The sequence below is a fragment of the Planococcus citri genome, chromosome 3, assembly GCF_950023065.1.
Source record: "Planococcus citri chromosome 3, ihPlaCitr1.1, whole genome shotgun sequence".
NCBI lineage: Eukaryota > Metazoa > Arthropoda > Insecta > Hemiptera > Pseudococcidae > Planococcus > Planococcus citri.
In genome coordinates, this window is record NC_088679.1 from 55,830,530 (window position 1) to 55,845,043 (window position 14,514).

The following is a 14,514-nucleotide window of genomic DNA, read 5'->3' on the forward strand; positions in this document are numbered from 1 at the left end:
AATTACTTTGGGTCTTTTGAAGGACGATGTCCAAAATTCATCGAGGAAGATAATAAACTTTCAATTTTTCGAATCAATGTGTAAAAGGAGTATTTTTCTATTTAGGGGAGTACGTTTGCTCAAAAAATGAAAGGTCTCTTACTCTTGAGACTTTTTTTTACTTTGTATAATTGTTAGTTGAATAAATATAGCTTCTCATAATTATTTATAATTGTTACGAAGGTGAAAAAGTAGGTACCTATTTAGTTTAAAAATGAAAATGAAAAAACGAAGTACCTAATCAACTGAAAGTTTAACCGAACGTGAGATACGTAATCAATGAATTCAGTGTCTATAATTAACCCGACAAAGAATAACATTTTTTAATAAGTACGCAATTTTTGGCAACAAAAAAACCCAAGTCTGCGACCCTTCGAACCTAGTATCTGATACATATGTTTAAGCCGTGAAGAATTTTCAAATTGGCGTAATAAAAAGTGAAATCATGCGGTAGTACACATATTTTCGAGCGATATGAATTACTTTGTTACCAGAAAATTACGAGTATATACCATCGTACGAAGATTTATCTAATCGTTTACTTTAATTTTAGAATTAATGAACTCAACGAAGTTTACATGATAGGCTAAGAATTTCTTTACCATCGACTATTTCAATTATTCTTTCGAAAGATGAACTGGTATTTCTTCGTGTGCAGTCTTACATGGATTTTGATTGTTTCGTAAAAAATGGATTAATTTTCAAAATTCTTCATTAATCTGAATGTGGTATTTATCCCTTCAAATTTTTTCTGGTTGTGTATTTTTAGATGTTTTTTGAATTTTGCTCCATTTGGTTCAAAAATGTCCTTGAAATCACAAATTCCTAACAAGGAAGGTACCTTTTTATCCCAACGGGTAGAAAATTTTTTGAACAGTACAAAGATACATCGCCAGCCAGAGTTTCAGATGCTGCCGTGAGCATTTCCCTTTTTTTGAGTTATCGAAAATCAAATTTATGCTTGAAATGAAACTTGAAAAACTCAAACTTTCACCAAATTGATTTTGGAAAGCCTTTCAATATTCAACTTATTTTCGACCTCTCTCCCCCCCCTCCCTTCACGAATCTGTTGGAAACGGTTTAAAACCGCTATAGCAGCTGTGATGTTTCTAGCACGTTTTTGAAAATCAAAATCTCCACAATTTCTAACTCAGTATAAGATGGAATACTCGTTAAAATTTTTCTAATATCTTGATTTCAACGTTCTGAGTCGACTGAGGGTGATTTCATATCGTTCCAGAACCTCCAGACATATTTTGGATGTTCCATTTTTTCAAAAAATCTCATTTAAAAAATGCCAAATCAATATCATTTCAGCGTTCACAATTTTTAATACTCGATGGAGCAAAACAACCAACACTTCGATAATCGTTCTTCGGCGATAATATGAACAAAATATTATCGCACGTGTTTTGAAGTGTTGAAAATTAACCCAATCGGTTACCTGTCTGGATATTTTTGCACTTGCTCGATAATTTATCAAGTGTTGAATGCATTCAAAATGCAAAACAACATCTATTATCGAAAAGTTTCCGGTGCTGTGATAATGCCATTGGCATCAGCTCGCGACTTTTATCAGCTACGCTGAATGCAAGTGGCAACAAAATTTATTTATCTCGAATCTCGAATTATTCGCACGTGATACGCTGTTATGTACTTACTTACTTGATTGAGACGAATTGAAAGAGTAGTATTCATTATTTATCGTTCAATATCGAAAAAAATGAATTAAATTTCGAATGCACTACCTACTTGTTTTTGTAATACGAGTACATGCAAATAGGTACATTAATTATCGCATCATATACGAGTTTAATTTCATCATGAAGTTCGAGCTCACGTTTTATTTTACTAGGATTGAGAAGTAAAAATGAACAAAAAAATGTTTCGATGGCTTTTTCTCTCATTTTTTTTTCTGGTCGGGTTACCTATCAAAAACTCTTACGAATATTAAGACGATTGAGATTATTCTGTGTGGATCCGAAAGACACGCCTTCCGAGGGAATGGTTCGAAAATCATGTGAAATGAAATTTATTTACTAGTAGTAAGGTACTTGATTTGACCTTTAAAGACAGGAAGGAACTCGACATAAGGATCTTTGAAAACAGCAAGAGAATGAACTATTCGCCAACAAGGTAGGTACCTAGACCTGCCTGGATGTTTCAAAATTACCGGTCGATCTGAAAAAAAAGTCACCAAAACATGGAAAATTCATATGTATTTGACTATCTGGTGACTTCTTGGTGACAGATTCACAAAGCAGTGATCATATGTGATCGATTTTGTACTTCGTTGACTTTTGGTAATTTTTCCCCCAGAAGTCGCCAAAACATGGAAAATTCATATTTGACTATCTGGTGACTTTTTGGTGACAGATTAACCAAGCGGTGACCGTAGGTGATCGATTTTATACTTGCGGACTTTTGATGAATCTCAGTGAATTTTGGTGACTATTGGTGAGTCTGTCATCAAGGAGATGACGTATGAGTAATGTTGTCAAGTCAACTCTCATTGTAGACATGCCATTCAATAGAAAGATCGGAAGATCACCCGATGAAAACACCACAATGTCAAGTTTCGGGTGCTAATTTTTTTTTCAGTCTCCAAATTTATAAAAATTGAAAAAAAACCGTTTTGCAAATACAAATAGTATTAACATTTGATCAAATTGACGAAAAATTTTAATTTTTTTTTTACTGAATTGGCGGGTGTTTCGAGCTGTTCTGGAGCCTTCAGCTGGTGTTTGGGGTTTCCCGTTCTTGATAAAATTCATGAAAGGCACCCAAATGAAATTAGTAGGTGCTTACAAACTCGAACAAACTGTTCTGGCAACCCATTTGGTCAATTTAAACACAATTATCAATTCTTGAGATTTTTCACAATTTTTCCTGGAACTACAAAATTTTGATACGAATTTATTTTCCCCTGTTTCATTTCTCCTGCAAGGTCGTCGGGAGTCTAAACAATCTCGAATGCTTCATAGCGATAGAATCAATTCTATTGCAACAACAACTTACTGGTAGTATATTCACTCAGTAATTTAATTACTGATACCAATTACCGACTTGAGTACACAGGAAACAAGAAGTGAATGACTCAGTTTACACGTACAGTATCTTTTTTTTTATCTCGCATGTAAACAGAATAAGTATCAGTTTAATAGATATCTTCTCACAATAATGTATCCGTTGTACGGGAAATGAGATAAAAAAGTGATCTTTGTACACCACCAGTATAGCCTAACTGCCTAACAGCAATCGCAGCAACGAAAAATTTCATGATTTGTGATGATAACGATGATAAGTTCTTTGAAATTGTACAATATGTAAAAACAATACGAATATTCTGCGTTTATTCATCGACATTAAGTATACCTTTACAATGTCGATGTGTGTTTTAATTGACTTTTTTTGATTCATCAATTTTCCCGAATTAAAAAATAACGCATTTATTGAAGATTTCCTTCGAATTGAAATATAGTTTTATTGACGTCATTACGACGTAAGCTCGTGTACTTTTGGACAAATATCAGTTTTTTCGATCTGTTTACAATAACAACATCTTTTAGTACAAAATTTTAAACTAGGTAAATAATCCTATTAAAATTTTCCAAAGTGCAATATTTTCAAGTAGATATAGGTGAATATTATTTCAACCTTGCCTGAGCCCTACAGCTTTTTCAATGCATAATCGCACACCAAAATTTTGTAAAATGTTCCATTGAAGATTAAGTTTTTGATAAAATGAATCACGGTTCGAAAAGTGCATTTTTCAAATTTATAAAAAGGACAATAAGTGCACAAAAAAAATTAGCGACGTGTCCTCAATAACGCTCAATTCTAAGCCATAAACTAATTGAATGGAAAGTTTTCCGGTCAATTTTTTAATGTGCCTGAACTAAACTTGCAAGATAATCTTCGCCTTGCTAAATAGGAAGGCGAAGTTACACTGTGTAAGTATGGAGGAAAGTTACTGGATATGGCGCAGTAAATGCACAAAATGTATCAGACCATCAACTCAAACATACCTAACAATTTTTCGTTCATAGGAGGGAAGATGGGGGAATTTTAATAAGTGAAAAAATAGCCATTTTTAGAAGAAAAAATTATTTTTGACCAATACAAAGAGTGGTGCGGCGAAGGTGTGATGCTGTGTTATAGTACCTACTTATACCTCGAGAAGAACTTACCGTTGAATTTTCAGAAATTTTCTACGCACAGGAAGTAAGTGGGGTTGAATGAAAAAATTTTGTTTCTCTAAAAATTGCTACATTTCGACTTCAAACGTACCCCCTCTCCTCCTATACACGAAAAGTTCTCAAAAACTTTTTAGGTAGGTCTAGGTATATGTGAAAGTTGATTGTCTGGTACTTTTGTGTATTTACGAGTATAGTGCCATATCCAGTAACTTTCCTCCACATTTTCAAAGTATAACTTCGCCTTCCTATTTACCTAGACGAAGATTATTTTGCACGGTAACTACTTCAGGCACATACTTTTTTATGGTCCCTTCGTTATCTTGCAGTAAAATATGCAACGATAGATTAACCTAACGCATAACCATCGTTGGGTCACCGAAGTGATGATACGGTGAAAAAATCGGGGCAAGGTTTCACTTACACAAATTTTCAACCTTCGGTGTTTCGTGTTTGTTGGTGAAAATAATTAATAAACAGATATTGCGTATAATATCAGACAGTCAAACGTACCTTTACCTAAGTATATTGAATTTATTTGCGTAACATGGATGCAATTTTATCGGTATCATTTTTCATTATAATCGAAATATTCACGAAGAATGCATCGACAAGAGCATTTGAGAAATTTTCAATTGATCTCAATTGTAATTCCATCCCCCTCCCGCGGCCACTAATTACCTGTTGAAACGAGATAATTGCACTTCGACCCTTTTATTCCTTGAAAAAAAGTGAAATTTATCATCTCTCTACTTCTGAAACTGGAGGAAAGGGAGATGAAGAGATCAAAATTTGAGCTTCATGGAAGTCGATATGACCAGTTTCAAAACTTATCTGAACAAAATTCTCAAGCTTACGAGTCTCAAGAAATAACCAAATTCTCAGATTTTTCAACTTTTCACCCCATTTTAAAGCAGTACATCTTCTTTTACTTAATTCTGTCTCTCTCAGCTCAATGATAATCATTTTACATGCAATTGACTCGAGTTTGCGAGATAATAAATTATTAATTGCTGGCCTTGTTCATAAAAATAATTAATATAATACTCAGTACTATGTACAAATTATTATTACGCGAAATCGGTGAAATGGTACTTTTGAAATATCGACAATCGCTGTATGTAGTATTTGTTAATGAAATGAACTGCATGAAAGAAAATTGATAACATTTGAATGAGAAAAGCCGAAGCTGATAACTATTTTTAAGTTATTAAAAATAGGTACCTGTTTTGCATTCGTTTCTCATGTGTGTACAATATCTCCTCAGTATTCGTCAGTACCTATACCCTATACTAAAATTCTTTGAAATTTCTGTATCATCTATTTTATTCATTTCTCGGTTCAATGAATTTTATCAGTCAAGCTTTCTTGTTCGTTGCATTGTTTAAACTCTCGAGTACATTATACACTCATAGTAATTATTCGAATTATTCTATCGTCATAATTTTCCATACAAATCGTACTCAGAATATAGATTTACTGACATACCTACACCAGCAAAAATATCGAAAAATATCGAAAAATATCAGTACCTATTTGTGATGACAACGAATAGGTACTACGTGCATTTCTAAAGAATTGGTTTTTCAACTTCGACCTGCAACCTGTGAACTTGATTCTTCAGAATAAGATGGTGACTGATGAAATTCTCTGAGCAGAATTCTCACTAATCAGCGGTAGCTAGAAAAAAAATCAATTGGGAAAATCGAATGTGAAGTTCTCATAATTTTTCATTAGTTGGAAATGTGCACTTTTTCTACGCAGAGTGAAGTTTTCAAAGCTTAATATCTGACAAAAGTCTAAACATTGCAAATCAACTGAATTGAATAAAAGTTAAAGAATCCTAGGTAATTGTTTCAGAAACATTAGTCAAATATCTGCGTATTTTTTTCTGATTTTAAAAACACCAAAGAGTTGAGATCAGCCGAAGGCATCGTGAGCCTCAACTGCAAAATTTGAGAAATAATAATTTTTTAGGTATTCTCGATGATTCGAAGGAAGTGAAAGGTCCGGGAAAATGGTGAGCGTATAGCTCTGATTCGAAATACATTAAAAATGAGCTAAAAATCTCCAAGTATTCTTCTGATAAAGAAATTAATCATACATAAGTACATATAAACAATTTTAAAAATCTAAAAAAAAAAAATTATATCTTACTAATTATATTTTATTCACTTTTTTTATTGGGATAATTACCTTTACCTAAACTAAATAAAATTGATATATGTAAATAAAATTTCGAATGGGATGAAAAATGAAACAACGCATAATGGTCCCCATTTTTTCTCAAATTGAATTTTTAATTGTGAAATGACGTTATGGTACATTTGCAATCTATCAATAGTATGTAGAAGACTAAACATGGTATCGAACTCCAAAGTTGGTGTAATTATTTGGTTGAGGAACTCAAATATTAATTTTTTATGGTCGATAGAGGGGGGAACGAAACATTACAGTGGTAGCACTGTTCAAAAATCCGAAATACTTTTTTTTTCAAAATAGCTCTACTTTGAGGTTTTACGACCAGGAAGCTCAGAATTTTTCTGTGTGGTCTCGCACTTGGAAGTGAATGTCGTTACAAATTTTCGTCGGAAGTCAGGCTTGGGATACTTTTTTTCCTCCAAGTAAAACATTCAAAGAAACATACTAAAATTGAAAAAATAACTCACTACAGGAGTAGAAGTAACCAGTTCACGAATTAAAACCGGAATACCAGAAATAAGTAGGTAGACATTTCAAATAACCCTGCAATACAATCGAAAATTGAAAAAAAAACCGGAAAAATGCACCCTCCAAATGAAACTTGGCCTATTTCAATTGAGAAATTGAATCCTCATCCAAAATGGACGATAAAAATTGAGAAATTTTTTAAAACATGTACATTTGCGAAATTATAGAAAATTTCGTCGAAATTGAAGCGTTTCTCTACTTTCTCATTGTTACAGAATAAAGCAATTTCTCGTCTTGAATAGATCATACCTCAAAAGTCAAAGAAGTGATCAGTTTGCGGACTTGAGAGAGGCGAAAATTTTTGTAAGGTTGCGAAAGAGAAATAAAAGATGATTCGTTTGATCGCAGTTGGCACTTTCAAATTACAAGTCTCTCGTACTACCTCATTTTACTGCACTATGACTGTGAGTGCACTTCTTTTGCATTTTTTGCCATAATAGGGAACGACATAGCAAAAAAGAACCTATTAAAAATTAATACCCCTGTGTTTAACGAGTTCAGTGAACGATCATTTGTAGCCAAACAGGTTGCAAATTCGTACTAAGCACTATAAAAGTCAATCCAACTGCCGTGTCTGTACAAACACTCGAATCATACCTGCACTATTGAAGAATCGCGAATTTTTACCCATTTCTCTGTTTTTCTCATTACCCTGGCATATTTTATTGATGATTTATTAATGTTATGTAGGTACCTATTAGTACATCTGCATATGTATGTACCCAATACCCAAGCATAGAATTTCATACTCGGAAACCGATAATGATAATCACTACCTTTAAGTAATTTACAAAAACTACCTCTCGGTAAAAGCTTGTTGAAACGTTCAGAGTTCATTGGTTTGAAACACACGCGGCAACGTAATCGCCACCGGAGACCATAGACGTTATCAAAATCTCACGTTCGCGTTGCTGGTGTTTACTACTGATAAGTCATTTTTTCCTTATCGAGTATCAACTGAGTATAAAAAGCGATCACTTCCGAAGTTCTTCTCACAGTTCCTTCTCAGTTGCCAATTGTGTGTGATTGTAGTTTACTCGCTGTTTTTTCAAATCAACTGTATTTTCAAAAATCTCAAGATGAAATACATCTACGCTTTTACCATCTTGGTTGCAGTCGTCGCTACTGCTAAGGTATGGAAATTTTACCATTTTACTTTATACGTTTTTTCTTGCTAATTTTTGTGCATTTTTACGTTAATTTTTAAATATTGAAAGTGTGATGAATTTTTGATACGGCAAAGGTTCGAAATTTTGATTTAAAAATGTTGATTATTATTTTGGACGTGTTCGAAATTTTAAAATGAAACTTCTATAGTAGTTGATCAAATATTTTTGAATATTGATTTTAAATAATGTTTGATGCAAAATGGTATTTGATTTTGAATTGAAGGGGTTCGTTTTTGAATTGACTTCGTGATGGAAGCAATCAAAACTGATTATGAGTGAATGAAAGAGTCATTGAATATAATGTACCTATAATTTTCTAGGTAGTTTTTTTTACCTATTTTTGAAGTATCAGGTGCACCTCCCTCCTCATTCAAGTATCACAAAATGAATTGAAAAAAAAAATTGTCACTGCATTTGCATATTTATTTTTCCAAAGTCATTGAAAGGTAAAAAGAGAGTCATATTGGAAATTTCTACGAATAATTTGATTTCATGGTTTGGAAAAAAAGTGCAGATACGAAAAATTATTGATATGATTTTTTTACTCAAACATTACGAAATTTCAAATTCGAAACAAAATAAATGAACAGATAACAGTTGTAATCTATCATTTTAATAAAATTTTCACTTTTATCGAATTTTCACATTACCCATGAGTATAATTCACCAAAATAGTTTCGTATTTTGTTATCCAGTCCATTTAACCAATTTATAATCATCAAAGAGGTTGAAAAAATTTTTGAATGACTCCTCAATTTCATAAATCAATTTTATTTTTCATTTTTTTTTTGAGTGAAGATGTGAGGAGAAAAGAGTCGACATGTTTTAGTAGACCATTGAAAGTTAACGCCTTGGCTTGTTTCTGAAATGGTTCTTCTCAATGTACCTACTTTCAATTTAAAAGCATTTTCATCAACTTGGCTACACTAAAAAAAAATCCCAATTTAAAAGATCCCATCTAATATGTATTTCAATTCAATCGTTAGGCTGACGCCGAAAGCGACAAATACTTGAAACAAGCCCTCGACAACATCGAAACCGGAGTAAAGAAATTCCAAGAATTGACCGGAATCCAGACCGAATTCGACAAAACCAAATTGGAAAAATTCTTGAAAGATAACTTCGGAAAAGTCACCGACAAATTCCAAGAATTGCTGAAAACCATCGAAAAAGACGTAAGTGAAAAATTCCCCATAGTATGTAAATCGATAATCACGTACGGTTTATTTCCATTCGACAATGGTAATTATATTATTTATCGTATTTGGTGAACACGGTTGTTAAACTTTGCACTTGATGATGTTTTTACTCATCCAAATGTCAAATGCTCGAGATAACCTTTCGAGTGCATTTAGAATTATTTAAAGTATCGAATAAATAAGAAAATACACGCAAGACTGGCAAAGTCCACGAATGAGTTCATTAAACGCGAATACGAAAAAAAAAATATCCAATTAAGATTGATAGGTAATAATTGTTCGTATTGATAACGTGTTGATTTTTTTTGAAGGCTAAACCGTTCTCCGATGACTTCAAAAAGAACGTCGAAAACATCGTGAAACAATTCAACGAAACTGTTAAGAACATCAACACCCCCGAATTACAAGGAAAAGTTAAGAATGTCCAAGAAGCTCTCCAAAACTCCTTCAAGAAAGTCGGTGAACAACTTAACGAACTCGCTAAATCGGCCGGAGTAGCTCCCCCTCCTTCCATCCAAAAAACCTTGAACGAAATCTACGAAGAAATCTCAAAGAGCTCGCAAAAAGTTAGCGACAAAGTTCAACAAATCGTCTCCGATGCTCAAGCTGAATTAAAGAAGAAGAAGCCTGCTGCTTAATTTCGTCGAATCCTAATTTTTTTGTACTGAATATTTATTTTCCTTTTCCTTTTCCTTTCCTTTTTTCGTAAATAATTTTGATTTTTTTTTTGCCTTTTTTTTTACGTCGTTGCTTCAATGTGATCATTTTTTGTCTTCCTAAAATTTTGAAACCACCGCTGTTTTTTTTATCCTTTGAATTTTTTTGCAGTTTTATTTATTTCTGACGACGACGATGCTCATAATTTTGGTTCAATTGTCATCCAAAAATTTATCCGTAATAAACTATTGTACATAGATTACTCGAATTGTACTTTGTTTGCTTTTAATCGAAGTTTTGGTTGGGAAAAATGTCAAATTTTGCGTTCTAATTGTTTGAGATTGGGTATTCAAAGACGATTGATTTTCGAAACTGAACTGAAATTGGTCAGTTTACAGAGAATTCATCTTCTAATTATGAGATGCTTTCTTGAAAGGTCAACTTGTAATGAGAATTTACACATAAGGCATTGAACTTGACTAAAAAATATTCCGTTGTTATAATTCTGAGATGAAATAATAGATTCATCGATAAATTGAAACGTAAGTATATCAACTGCAAGAAGAATTATCTCATTATCATTTTTTTTCAAATAATGAAATAATTATGAAAGGAAACACTTTTTATAGAAATTCAGCATATCGTTGAAATATTATTATCTGTCTACATATTGACGTCAGAATTGATGCAATTTTTTGAAATCAGCCATCATATTATTAATTAAATTAACTGAATTCAACCCTAAGAATCTACCTTGTAAAAGTTTTCAGAGATTGATTAGTACAATTGAATCAATGCTTTCTCAGAAACGAAGTAATTTTCCAATTATCGAATAAAAAATTATGTTCGATATATTTTTTCAAATTCAACGTGCCAGTCGATGACTTGCTTATCTTGTTTAATGGGTATTTCAATTGGTCCAATATGTTACATTCTCAGTTGATTTTATGAGTGTTATCATCAGACATCATGTAGGTGTCTGTAAATTTTTGATTATTCTCGCTGAGCACATTATATTTTAATTTTTTCGAAATAATTGAAGGGCAACAGCACATTTCTCAGTACATCGTTATCGAAGTTTAAACAATGGATAAAACAGTTGTAGCTCCATGTAAATGAATGAGAAAGAGAGGACAGCAAAAAGTAGCAGGGAGATTTCAACGAGGTAAAACTGACGATGAGGTCAATGATCTCTAAATTGAAATTGTCCGCGTTCTAGAAAAATAAAATCACGATTTCATAAATATCGCTGAATTAATGAATCACTTCCAAATTTTTTTTTATTCAAGATACCTAATTATTTCAAGCAGTCCTCCAACAAAATAGATGAAATGGGAACTCCCCTAAATAAATTATAGGTACCTATATTGCCTTCAACGTTCTACCTACTTCAATTTTATAAAAAATTCAAAACTTATGTATGTTGTTACACCACCTTACCTCATTCAACTCTCCGTCCCTCTCTCCTCGTTCACCTTCTCTTCTCTTTCCCAATCATGTATTTGGGCAATGGATTTGGAAATAGCAAAAATGTTAGTTGATTGAAAATAATGCGTAGTTTTGAAATCCTGTAAAAATTTCAAAAAGACTCATTCCACCTGAACCGTTGAATTAATTTTTCTTTTGAAAAAGTTTCAAGCTTCTCAAGTTGAAAATTTTGGCGAGAACTTTTTGAACGATAAATTTTCTATTTCCTTCAAAAAAATCAACTTGAAATGATTTTGAATTAGACTGGCGCAAAATGGTTTCAAAAATATGTGCCTCATTCAATTCAAAGGGACACAAAGATGATAATTTCGAGTTTATAAATGCTGGATTTAATTTTCACTCTGCTTACTCTCTAAATTTAAAGCAGTCAAATTTCACTGCTTAGCAGTCACGACATTTTGCCTTTTTAAAGCAGTAGTTTTTTTTACTGCAAAACAGTGAAAAATTACTGAATTGGTCAGTCAAAATGATTTTTTACTGACCAATTCAGTAATTTTTCACTGTTTTGCAGTAAAAAAAACTACTGCTTTAAAAAGGCAAAATGTCGTGACTGCTAAGCAGTGAAATTGACTGTTTCAAATTTAGAGAGTAACTGAAGCATACGAAAATCCGCTGGAGGCTCCGAAATGGCTCGAAACGATCACCAATCGACTCAGAATGGTGAAAAGAAGGTGCAAACCAAATTTCAGCCAATTATTTCAATTTGATCAAATTTTGATTTTTTTAAAATAAGAAATGTAAATTTGAGACAGTCAAATTTCATTGCTTTGCAGTCACGACATTTTTCTTTTTTGAAAGCAGTAGTTTTTTACTGCAAAACAGTGAAAATCTACTGAATTGCTCAGTAAAAAATCATTTTGACTGACCAATTCAGTAGATTTTCTACTGTTTTGCAGTCAAAAACTACTGCTTTTAATAAGGCAAAATGTCGTGACTGTTAAGTAGTGAAATTTGACTGTTTCAAATTTAGAGTGTCAAATTTGAATTTTCTTAATATTCGCCAAAAATCGGAAAATGGATTTCAAGACTTGACATTTTTGCTGGTGATGTATTTTGGGAATTTACTTGAGAAGATTCTCCTTTGACCGGTTCAAAAAAAAATAGTGTCGGATGAAGTACTTCCCTTGTTAGTGATGCCCCATCCCTTCACCTCTTCTCCAGTGAAAAGATGACTCGTGATGTAGAAATGGGAAAAAAATTGAAAAATACTACGAAAAATTATCATTTGTAATGCTTTGAATGGAAGCTGCCCTCTTGAAAAATTCATGTACCTACCTACGTATGGTTTATTTCATTTCGATTTTGTACGTAAGTACTTTTTCGATGAATTGGATACGAAGTTTTTTTGTTGGAAAATGTTCATAAGGGTCTTCTTTAGTGTAGTGACGATGATTCATACTGATTCTGTTATTTTTCCACAATGTTTCCTATTGCATGCAAATGATTTAATTGAAAGATTTCACTGTGGACTCTGAAAATTGGATCGAGGATCGATGCTTTACCTATCATTTTATCAGCCTTGCGTTCTTGTATGAAAGCAAACACTGATGCCATTCCTGCTGAAATGGCTTATGGTACAACACTCCGTTTACCTGTGGTGCGTTCACTTTGGCTATCTAAATCGGACATTCGCGATTTCAAATCAGACATTGGACATAAACATAGCATAATTGGCCAATCAGTTTCAAAAAACTAGAAAATCTGATTGGGTAATGCTTTGTTTATGACTAATTTTCAATTTGAAATCGCGAATTTCCCATTTTGATGGGCGAAGAGAACGTATAACCCTGGTGACATTTTCAATAATAATTCTAAAATCAGACGGTACTTTTCTACCTGATAACAAGATGAGAACCCCTGTAATTTTAGCAAAACGCAACCTATTCTACACCTCTAGCAGTTTTCTCTCCTCTCTAACCTTAGTTGTACGCTTACAAAAAGTTTTAAATAAAACTTAGATAAAATCTGAACAATAATTATTAATCATTTACAAAAAGTTACAAAATAAATCTTAGATAAAATTTAAACAATAATAATTATTTATTCACAATAAACTCTTATAAAGTAAAAAACAACTTACTTACATTACAGAAAAGTTTTACACAATGATCATTTTTTTTTCTCTTGGCAATTCGTAGCAGCTTGATTCGGATTTTTGATCACCGGTGACGTTCTCATTTAGACTGGGATCTTTGAAGGACTTTTCGTTTTTACTGGTGAAGATGTCTCAGTCTCGAAGATCGTGATATCTTCCATTCCAAACAACTCATCTTCGAAGTCAGATTTATTGGTATATTCCACAGAATTTGCACATTCTACGGTTTCTATATTCTCGTAGCTTTTATCACAACCAAATTCCGACACAGGTAGTCTCTCTACAACCACATTGCCACCCATTATATCGATCACTGCCTCAGTGGTTGGAGACAGAAGTGGAGGAGGTGGCCCACCATCGGTTAGTTTCACCTGTCTACGATGCATACCTTATGGTAAACATGAGGGCAATCCCTATTTTTCGCGATAGGGATGTCTCTGTTGTCATAATATATTCCGATTTGACAGAATGGACATACGGTGTCAGGATTCCTCTCTAATGTTCCACATCTTTTGGATTTTCAAAAGAACATCATTTGACACAACATACAATAAACAGACCTTTTCATTCAAAAATTTAAATGGTAGAAAGAGAGATCTTCTAATGATACGTAATTTAAAAAACAATCTTGAATGTAGGTACATATAAGTAATTACATATTATTATTTCAAAAAGGGATCGATGGGTGGGAACTCTGAAAACTGCTCAGAAGTGAAAATACCAACCGCAGACAAAAAAAAATTCATCGCGAGAAATCGATACATCAGAGTCGCCTTCCATGCTGTCATCGTCGTCTTTGTAACTCTGAATAATATCCTGCAGCTTCTTTTCGTGGTCTGTACAGAGAGTTTCATAAATGCAGATCTTTCAGCAGCTGTGTAGGTATTGCAATAAATCAGTGGGGAAAAAAAAAGGGGACTGACAGAAAAATAGCTGGCAGC

At 33.0% G+C, this 14,514-nt stretch overlaps 1 protein-coding gene across 1 annotated transcript; it reads left to right on the forward strand.

Annotated features, from left to right (window-relative positions):
* Positions 1-7,937: 7,937 nt before the first annotated feature.
* Positions 7,938-10,252, forward strand: LOC135840986 (uncharacterized). Its single transcript, XM_065357768.1, has 3 exons — positions 7,938-8,098; positions 9,121-9,309; positions 9,645-10,252. The coding sequence occupies exons 1-3, from the start codon at positions 8,045-8,047 to the stop codon at positions 9,969-9,971; spliced, it is 570 nt and encodes a 189-aa protein (XP_065213840.1). The 5' UTR covers positions 7,938-8,044; the 3' UTR covers positions 9,972-10,252.
* Positions 10,253-14,514: the final 4,262 nt, after the last annotated feature.